This window comes from Babylonia areolata, chromosome 24 (assembly GCF_041734735.1).
Source record: "Babylonia areolata isolate BAREFJ2019XMU chromosome 24, ASM4173473v1, whole genome shotgun sequence".
NCBI lineage: Eukaryota > Metazoa > Mollusca > Gastropoda > Neogastropoda > Buccinidae > Babylonia > Babylonia areolata.
In genome coordinates, this window is record NC_134899.1 from 46,050,373 (window position 1) to 46,061,448 (window position 11,076).

Consider the following 11,076-nt stretch of genomic DNA (forward strand, 5'->3'; position numbering starts at 1 on the left):
ATACCCCCTCACCACAGACCGCTGTACACAAAGAGTTCCCTGCGTCACACACAGAAGTTTTGACACGAAAGGTACACCATACCCCCTCACCACAGACCGCTATACACAAAGAGTTCCCTGTGTGTCCCTCACCAGGCGGAGCGTGGCCGGAAGAACGCGGAGAACGAGCTGGCCGACACGAGCGCCCGGCTGACGGAGGTGTCCCTGCAGGTGACGTCTCTGACCAACGACAAGCGTCGCCTGGAGGGAGACATGGCCGCCATGCAGAGCGACCTGGACGACGCCATCAACCGCATGCGGGCCGCCGAGGAGCGCGCCGAGCGCTTGGCCGCTGAAGCCGCCCGCCTGGCTGACGAGCTGCGCCAGGAACAGGAGAACTACAAGAACGCCGAGGGACTGCGCAAGCAGCTTGAGATCGAGATCCGTGAGATCACCATCCGTCTGGAGGAGGCCGAGGCCATCGCTGCCAAGGAGTACAAGCGTCTGAATGCCAAACTGCAGGCCAGAGTGAGTTGTTGTTGTTGTTGACAGAATGCCAAACTGCAGGCCAGAGTGAGTTGTTGTTGTTGACAGAATGCCAAACTGCAGGCCAGAGTGAGTTGTTGTTGTTGTTGACAGAATGCCAAACTGCAGGCCAGAGTGAGTTGTTGTTGTTGTTGACAGAATGCCAAACTGCAGGCCAGAGTGAGTTGTTGTTGTTGTTGTTGACAGAATGCCAAACTGCAGGCCAGAGTGAGTTGTTGTTGTTGTTGTTGACAGAATGCCAAACTGCAGGCCAGAGTGAGTTGTTGTTGTTGTTGTTGACAGAATGCCAAACTGCAGGCCAGAGTGAGTTGTTGTTGTTGACAGAATGCCAAACTGCAGGCCAGAGTGAGTTGTTGTTGATGACAGAATGCCAAACTGCAGGCCAGAGTGAGTTGTTGTTGTTGACAGAATGCCAAACTGCAGGCCAGAGTGAGTTGTTGTTGATGATGGGCTGATGTCTGTGGGAAGGTGATGGGGCCAGGGTGTGTAATGTTGTACTGTAACAATATGTCATGCATTAATGATTGTTGGCGTCGTCATTAAATTCATTCACGCAGTTTTGTGTGACTTGAGTCCATCAAGGTTTCCATTGCTAGCAGAGTGACGGCTGCCATAAGGCTGCGCACAAGCAGGTCTGCACATATGTTGACCTGGGAAGATCGAAAAAAAAAAAATCTCTACCCTTTACCCGTCAGGCACTATGATTGAGACCAGAACCCGGGACCCTCAGATTGAAAGTCCAACGCTTTTAACCACTCGGCTTTTGCGCCTGTCCACAGGTGCGTGACCTGGAGCTGGAGCTGGAGAACGAGTGCCGTCGTTGCCGGGAGTCTGTGGCGGGCCAGCGCAAGGCAGAGCGCATGTTCAAGGAGCTGATCGCCCAGACCGAGGACGAACGCCGCCAGCTGGCCGAGCTGAGCTCCATCAACGACCAGCTGAGCCTCCGCATCAAGACCCTCAAGCGACAGATCGAGGAGAGCGTAAGTGACGGGGGGAGCTCGCTCGCGGGAAAGGGAATAGGAATTGGAATTAATTCATGAAGGCCAAAGGCCCATATGAAGGCGATGAACATAACATCTATGTTTTAGCAACTCGTGGGAAAAGGAGTATGCTGGAACAGTGATGTTGTGAGAAAGGGGGTTTGTTTGAAAAGGGAGTTTGTTCAGCTCAGTTCCGCGGTGTCTAGACGGTGTCAGGTGCTTACCATTAGAGATACCTGTTCACAGTGACGTGATCCTTTAACTTTCTTCTGACTGGCTTTGGGACAGAGAGAGAGAGAGAGAGAGAGAGAGAGAGAGAGAGAGAGAGAGTTAATTGTTCAAGGGGAGAAACTGCAAAATGATCACAGACGTGTGTGTGTGTGTGTGTGTGTGTGTGTGTGTGTGTGTGTGTGTGCAGGAGGACGTGGTGAACATCACCATGAACAAGTACCGCAAGGCCCAGGCTCTGGTGGAGGAGGCCGACCAGCGGGCCGACACTGCCGAGAAGAACCTGCAGACCGTGCGCCGGGCCCGCTCCGTGTCCGTCACCCGCGACATCACCAGAGTCATCAATATATAAGTCAGGTCAGTTGACATCACCAGAGTCATCAATATATAAGCCAGGTCAGTTGACATCACCACACTCATCAATATATGTCAGGTCAGTTGACATCACCAGTTATCAATATAAGTCAGGTCAATTGACATCACCACAGTCATCAATATATAAGTCAGGTCAGTTGACATCACCAGTCATCAATATAAGTCAGATCAGTTGACATCACCACAGTCATCAATACATGTCAGGTCAGTTGACATCACCACAGTCATCAATATATGTCAGGTCAGTTGACATCACCACAGTCATCAATATATGTCAGGTCAGTTGACATCACCAGTTATCAATATATGTCAGGTGAATTGACATCACCAGAGCCATCAAGATATAAGTCAGGTGAATTGACATCACCAGAGTCATCAAGATATAAGTCAGGTGAATTGACATGTTTGTTTGTGTGTCTGTTTCCTTGTTTATAGTTTCCTCTTTACCCACCCCACTCACTGTCTATGTCTTTTACTGTGTGAGCGTGTCTACCAGCAAATACAAACAGGGCCATGTTGATGTGTTTCAGAGAGCCAGCGGTACGGAAAAGTGTTTTCTACGTTCATGTTTTTTGTGCACAAGTTCACGACAAGATCGCCTCCCTGCCTGCCACGTGTACACATCATCCACTGTTGGACGTTTGGGTTCTGTGGCATTTTGGGTTTTGTTTGAACATTGGCTTTGCATTCACTTGATTCTGCTTTCTGTGGGCTGCTCGCTTCTTCATCATATGGTAACGACACTGGGGTGGGACAGGTTGTTCTTGTAGAGTGCCATGTCTGTGGATGTCCTACTGCTGACGTTAGTGGGACTCAGTCCTGCTGAGCCGTGGGACATTGGGGAGGCTTCAGTCACAAGCTCAACAATGTCTGTGCGAAGGCTAAGAGTGAATGAGTAAGAACAGGTTGGATGTTTATTTTTGGTATCAGATTTAAAAAGAAAATATCAACTTAAGTTTCTGTACAGACGGACTTGATATTCACTGTCTAACGAGCCTTCAGTATGATGCTATCCATGCAGAAATCCCCGATAAAAATGATGCAGAATGGCGAATCGTGGACAGAAGGTATCTTTCAGAAATCAAGTCACAATGAAAACAACTGACTGAATTGAGAGCAAGAGTGGGTCACTTGGTTTTGGCTCGGCACAGAACAACACACGGAGAAGCTCTTCTTTTTTTCTGGCTGGAGGAACAACCACCATGCACTTGTTATAGCCAACCAATTCCAGCATCACATCTCTTCCCGAGAAAAGGAGCTACAGGTTTTCCATCAAACCACTCCCGTCACTCACTTGTTATCATCATGGACTGCTGAGCTTCATGTTTGCTTAACAAACCGCAAAAGACGAAAATTGGTTCAAACTTCAACATCTGGTACAGTTTTCGCGTACCACGCTCAGCGCACATGCACCAGATTCAACACATCTGAAAAGAACATACCTCCGTCCATAGTTATAACATCCACTGGATGCGGTTTTTAAGAACATGGCATCTATTTTTATTACGTTGTGCAAACTTGTTGCGTATCACGATGTTCATATTTTGCGAAAGTGGATGTGGATGTGACGTTTTAAATAAAAATGATATTTTTCAATTCGTTTTTGAACGATTTACTTTTTATTATAGTCTTGTATTGTTTGTGGGTTTTGACTGTTCTATATTTGGGATTTTGTACTTCGTTGAAACGAGATGACATTCAAACGAATCGTTTTGAGTATATTTTGTGATTCCTTTGTTAACGTTTTGATCACGTTTTCAGACATCAGAGGAAGCGCTCTGGATTCTGTTTTTTTTTTTTTTTTTAAAGAAAAATGAAATCATACGCAACTCACTTTTATTTTGGTTTATTTATAATTTATTTTCCTGCCAATTGTTGGTGGTGATGACACTGTGACGAAGTGACGTCAGTCTGAGTGGTGGAGGGGGGGATGATCATGATCGTGTCTGAGCGCTCCGTGACGTGGTTTTCCCTGTGTCGCATGGGCCTGACGTAGCTGGCTCTGTGTGGTGGGGCCAGTGACGTGGTGCATCTTGCGGCCAGGGGAAAACAGCCCGACCACGGCACGGGTGACAGGCAGGGATCGGTCACACCTGGAGGACTGGGCGTGTCGCATGCATGGAGAATGCACGCTGCGTGCTGGCTTGGGCCTTGTTCTTGTCACCGTCTGGTTTTCAAGTCCATGTGCTATCCGTTGTTGTTTTTAAATCTCCAGATAATCATGGACGTCAGAAATAATGTTGGGTTTTTGTTCAGCGTCTCCTTGTCCAGCTCATACATACAGACGTCGTTGTACATTGCTTTTGCTTTTCTGTTTACGGGTCACAGCGTTTAGAGAGGTGGGGGTGGGAGGGGGGATTGGAAGGAAAACTGATGCCAGTGGAATGCGATCGTAGAGGTCAGAGATAAATTATCACTATTATTTAAATGATGTCATATTTGGTCACATATAAATTATTACTATTTATCTACAACATGCTATCTCCAATTTTGGAGAGATTGTGACACTGTATAATATTCCTGGCAATCTTTTGAATAAAATTTCATTGCAGCTTCAGAAAAAAAATCAAATGTTTGATTGAAATTGTGGATTGAAGGTGATGATGGTGGATGTGATGGTGTGCATGGTAGAGGTGATGGTAGTGGTGGTAACAATGGTGGTGGCTGTGGTATGGTGCGGCAGTGAGTGATGATGGTTCTGTTCATGGTACCCGCTCTGTCTCTTTCTGTCTGTCTTTCTCTTTGTCTGTCTCTGTCCCAGTTTTCTCTCTCTCTCACGCACGCACGCACACACACACACACACACACACACAAATACGCACAATCGCGCGCAAGCGTACGCACGCACATACACACAAGCATGCTCGCACACTAACTCCATGGAATTCTGACCAGAAAACACGCACTCCGGGCGATCATTTTGTGCACAGGCATGAAACTACAGTCCCCGCTTCAAAGATATAACGTGCTATATAAACCAAACTACAGTCCCCGCTTCAAAGATATAACGTGCTATATAAACCAAACTACATTCCCCCCTTCAAAGATATAACGTGCTATATAAATCAAACTACAGTCCCCCCTTCAAAGATATAACGTGCTATATAAACCAAACTACAGTCCCCGCTTCAAAGATATAACGTGCTATATAAATCAAACTACAGTCCCCACTTCAAAGATATAACGTGCTATATAAACCAAACTACATTCCCCGCTTCAAAGATATAACGTGCTATATAAACCAAACTACAGTCCCCCCTTCAAAGATATAACGTGCTATATAAATCAAACTACATTCCCCCCTTCAAAGATATAACGTGCTATATAAACCAAACTACAGTCCCCCCTTCAAAGATATAACGTGCTATATAAACCAAACTACATTCCCCCCTTCAAAGATATAACGTGCTATATAAACCAAACTACATTCCCCCCTTCAAAGATATAACGTGCTATATAAACCAAACTACATTCCCCCCTTCAAAGATATAACGTGCTATATAAATCAAACTACAGTCCCCCCTTCAAAGATATAACGTGCTATATAAATCAAACTACAGTCACCCCTTCAAAGATATAACGTGCTATATAAATCAAACTACAGTCCCCCCTTCAAAGATATAACGTGCTATATAAATCAAACTACAGTCCCCCCTTCAAAGATATAACGTGCTATATAAATCAAACCAGTTCCACACTAAACGTCAACCAGTTCTTTTATTCCAACAAACGTTTAGGTAAAAACGTTTGTGATTCTTGGTCTTTGTATTAAAAATTAATGTAATCTTTCTGAGTTATCTTACACAGGCAGGAGACAAATGGAACAGTGGAAATCTTGGTTGACACACCAGCAGACTGATACCGGACTGACCCTCACAGCATATTCAGAGTGTCGATGTGGATGACGGAAAGAGAATGGAGCAATTTCAAAAAGAAAAAAAATGTAGTGACGACAGGAACAACCTCTTCTTCAAAATTAATCGAAATCGCGATGTGATGAAATGACTTAAAATGTTAAAATGTAACCGTCAGTGTTTACCAACTGAAAAGGGGTGGGTAAATGGAACTCAGAGAACATCATTTTGGTATCGTATTTGTGGACAAGAAAACTCCTGGTGTTGAATTTCATTTCATCCGATTGTGTCCTACTTTTATCTGTTATTCGTAAAAGATCAGTTCTCCATTGAGTGTTCACGTCCAAAGTTAGAAGCTTAAAAAAAAAAAAAAAAAAAAAAAAAAAGTTGCGAAGGGCACTCTGACGTAGATAAAGGAACGTTCACACTTGTTTCTTTTTGACTGAAGCAAACATGATACATCTAGTAGTTGTGTTTTTGACAATGCTGTTTTCTTGAAATCCCCCATGTCGAAACAGGTTTTACATGGTAATCAAAATCTTTAATCTTGAAATCATACAGGACATGTGTATTGATACAAAGATAGAACGTGCAGTGGTTCGCACAGTAAACCAGACAAGAACAGAAGTGTCTGGGAACAGAACCGTGTGACAGGCGCTGACAGATGAACAGCAGGGTACCTGGTGAGAACACCACAGTGGGTCCAACGAGAATGGTCCGCAGGGACTCCCCCGAGCTGGCTGAACTCATGATGATTCCACCAATCCACCAATCCAGCCTTTAACAGAAAGACACCTGCATGGATGTGAGATTGTGAGATGCAAAAGCTTACACGGATGTAATGCCCTGGACATGAAGGTGTTACGAGAAATGGGCAAGCTGACAGACTTGCTGGTGGAGCAACAACAATAAATTGCCCACATTTGAGAATATCTGAAATCTGACATAATGAATGTAAAAGAGTACTTAAAAAGTCAGGTACAAGTCCATCACACCATCGGTGGCCTCAAAGAAAGAATGGCAGGGGAAGCAGCTGTGTGCAGTGTTGGCCTAGTGGTTTCGCGTCCCACCAGGAAGCGAGAGAATCGGAACCTGGGGATCAAATCCCACACTCGCCAGAATTTCTCCCCATCCACTAGACCTTGAGTGGCGGTCTGAACGCTAGTCATTCGGATGAGACGATAAACCGAGGTCCAATGTGTAGCATGCAATATAACGCATGTGAAAGACCCTGTGGCAACGAGAGAGCTGTCCTTGGCAGAATGATGTGGACAGATCCATTTCCATGATGAAGAAAATACAGTGGCGCTGTACTGTGGCGACGCGCTCTCACTGGGAGAGCAGCCTGAATTTCACACAGAGAAATCCGTTGTCACAAAACACACAATACCAAAACGTATGACCTAGAATAAATGCAAGAGCCGGCCATTACTAACCAAACGTATATTGGCATCATCTCAATACGCGGAAGACCCGACACTCGGCTTATATCACAGATTGACATAAGTTTACATCTGGGCCAACAGCAAAGTGAGAGCTGTATTATCACTGGTTTCTCCAGTCAGTGGGAAATCATTTACAGCTTAGTCTTTTGTGAAGGACTATCAAACTAGGAGACAAAATTGCACTGGCTCTTAGTGCTGCAGCCTTGTGGTCTAGTTGGCCTTTGGGAACCATCCCAACGCCGACTAGTGTCCTAAAACCCTCTTGGCCGAGAGAGTGGGGATCTAACTTGGGCAAGACACTCTCCACTATAATCAAATTCTAGCCCAAATAGTCGGAACAGCAGTTGCCTCCTCTGCTGTTCTGATGGTCATAGTCGAACACGACTGACTATCATATAATACGCGGAGCTCTTCAAAATGGAGCAAAGTATTTCTGGGCCTCAATAATAGTAATAATAATGGACATTTATAGAGCGCGTTTCTCCAGAAATACTGCTAAAAGCGCCGTACACTTCGTTCCCTGTCATCTACAGTCAACAATTCTTTGTTTAAAGCAGTGTATAAATCCTGTAATATTTTCAACGCCCCGCTTATCCCAGACATATACCGCAAATCCATAAGAACACAGACATGTTCGTATGCTTGTAACCCAAGTTCTTTTTCCACTACAGTCTAAATTGCACAGTGTTTTATATGCCTTATATGGTAATCTATGATTTCCCATTTTGTTATTTTCAGCCAATAACTAATACACTTTACATAGGAATTCAAGTAACTAGGGTACCTGCCAAGTTCTCCATAGAATAAATCATTCTGTGTCCGACTGTCAACATTCAAAAAATGTTTCATAGCAAACAAATGCAATCTTTCAATGTCCCTAGCGTTTTCGAACGCCCATATTTCAGCGCCATACTGTAAAATAGATTGTACCTGTGAATCAAACAGTTTTACATTTATAGAGAATTAGCTACAGTCTAGTCTATATATGGCACGTAGTATATTCAAAACCGCAGCTCTTTAGCTCTGTTTACTAAATCTCCACAGGCAAGCCGAAAAGAAAATGCCAATATATTTATATACATCTACAACTTAAAATGCCAATATATTTATATACATCTACAACTTTTACCGTTTCATTTCCATACGTCCATTGTTCATGTCTCGATAGGTACCCATCTTTATGAAAGACAATTATATTTGTTTTTTCCACATTTACTTTTAATTCTAATTTCTTTGCGGCGTCATACAAACTAATCAATTGTCTTTGCAGACCTGTTAGTGATATTGATAATAAAATAATATCATCAGCAAATGATAATAGGAACAATTCAACAAAATCAAAAGACAATCCATGTCGCCTATTTTCTTTTGAGAGAGAGAGAGAGAGAGAGAGAGAGAGAGAGACAGACAGACAGACAGACAGACAGACAGAGAGACAGAGCCGGTGTAACGTCCCAAATCGTCCCACCCTCGTGTAGGTCCCCCGGGGGACCTGTCAGTGTTCCAAATCGTCCCGCGGGGGTCACTTTAGTGTCCTGAAACGTCCCCCGGGAGGTCACTTTAGTGTCCTGAAACGTCCCCCGGGGGGTCACTTTAGTGTCCTGAAACGTCCCCCGGGGGGTCACTTTAGTGTCCTGAAACGTCCCCCGGGGGTCACTTTAGTGTCCTGAAACGTCCCCCGGGGGTCACTTTAGTGTCCTGAAACGTCCCCCGGGGGTCACTTTAGTGTCCTGAAACGTCCCCCGGGGGTCACTTTAGTGTCCTGAAACGTCCCCCGGGGGTCACTTTAGTGTCCTGAAACGTCCCCCGTGGGTCACTTTAGTGTCCTGAAACGTCCCCCGTGGGTCACTTTAGTGTCCTGAAACGTCCCCCGGGGGGTCACTTTAGTGTCCTGAAACGTCCCCCGTGGGTCACTTTAGTGTCCTGAAACGTCCCCCGTGGGTCACTTTAGTGTCCTGAAACGTCCCCCGTGGGTCACTTTAGTGTCCTGAAACGTCCCCCGTGGGTCACTTTAGTGTCCTGAAACGTCCCCCGTGGGTCACTTTAGTGTCCTGAAACGTCCCCCGGGGCGTCACTTTAGTGTCCTGAAACGTCCCCCGTGGGTCACTTTAGTGTCCTGAAACGTCCCCCGGGGGGTCACTTTAGTGTCCTGAAACGTCCCCCGGGGCGTCACTTTAGTGTCCTGAAACGTCCCCCGGGGGGGTCACTTTAGTGTCCTGAAACGTCCCCCGAGGGACGTTCTGGGTCGTCCCCCCATGCTGGTTCGGTTTCCCCGACTTTCCACGAAAATCTGTCCCAAAATGCCCTCCCCCCGTCCGGCCTCCCCCCTCCCCCTCCCCAAACAACAACAACAAAAAAGTATGATACACTCCTTCCATATACGGTTTGGAACATTAGTGTGTGTGTGTGTGTGTGTGTGTGTGTGTTTCACAGTGGTCTCAACACGTGCCACGTAGAGATCGCCTTCTGACATGACTGGCATTTTGACAACTACGGACTTAAGTCAACCGCCACAATTCTGAAACATGTATTCGAACTGGGCGCTCTGAGAAGTCACTCTCTTCTCAAAAAGTCTCTTTACTAACAGGGTATATAAACGGAGAATACGGACTGAAGAGCTTTTCCGGTTTTGAAAGTGTTCAATTTAGAATCAGATTTAGATTCATGCGCCCAACGTGAAGAAATTTATGGCGTTGAGTCGTGTTTTCAAACGGGTTCACTAAAACATGAAGTTCGCCACATTTTGAATATATATATATATATATATATAAATATAAAAGAGAGAGAGAGAGAGAGAGAGAGAGAGAGAGAGAATACGGATCGACGCGCGGGTCGATTGACGGAAAACGAACGAAGCACACATGCATGTCACCATTGATTTTCACAACCGATTTACATGGATCTCAGGATCGACCCTTGGGTCGCACAGATTTATATATTTCCGTAAATTTACGGAACAGTCTAATCTTGGTGGGGCTCGGGGGGAGCCTCAGTCAGACCCTACAGAACAGAGAAAAATATGGCTCGGTTGGTTTCCTCATTTATCCTGTCCAGACTGGATTACTGCAATTCAACTCTTGCAGGTTTACCATCTTCCTCCATCAACATATTACAGAAAATTCAGAACAATGCTGCACGACTGGTTCTCGCCAAAAAGATATCTGATCATGTTACACCTCTGCTGAATCAGTTACACTGGTTTCCAATTGAGTCCCGCATTCACTATAAGTTAGCAACACTCGCCTTCAAACATTTTGACAAGTCTCCAGCTTCCATTGTATCTCTCCTCTGTGTATGGAAACATATGAACCGCACAGAACATTAAGATCCCTTCGTTCCCTGTCATCTACAGTCAACAATTCTTTGTTTAAAGCAGTGTATAAATCCTGTAATATTTTCAACGCCCCGCTTATCCCAGACATATACCGCAAATCCATAAGAACACAGACATGTTCGTATGCTTGTAACCCAAGTTCTTTTTCCACTACAGTCTACATTGTATCTCTCCTCTGTATTGGAAACATATGAACCGCACAGAACATTAAGATCCAGTTCTGAAAAGCTGCTTATAGTTCTAAGGACTAATCTGAAATGTGCTGGAAATAGGTCTTTCAGAGATCAGGTTCCCCAAGTGTGGAACTCTCTACCGTCATCTCTTAGAAATTCCCC

At 45.1% G+C, this 11,076-nt stretch overlaps 1 protein-coding gene across 1 annotated transcript in view; it reads left to right on the forward strand.

Annotated features, from left to right (window-relative positions):
• LOC143299196 (paramyosin-like) overlaps window positions 1-3,905 on the forward strand; it is a 22,311-nt gene extending 18,406 nt beyond the window's left edge. The window contains exons 13-16 of the mRNA XM_076612365.1: window positions 136-507; window positions 1,305-1,505; window positions 1,924-2,090; window positions 2,639-3,905. Of these exons, the coding sequence (XP_076468480.1) occupies window positions 136-507; window positions 1,305-1,505; window positions 1,924-2,085 (735 nt within the window). The 3' untranslated portion in view covers window positions 2,086-2,090; window positions 2,639-3,905. The remainder of the gene's footprint in view (window positions 1-135; window positions 508-1,304; window positions 1,506-1,923; window positions 2,091-2,638) is intronic.
• The last annotated feature ends 7,171 nt before the right edge of the window (window positions 3,906-11,076 follow it).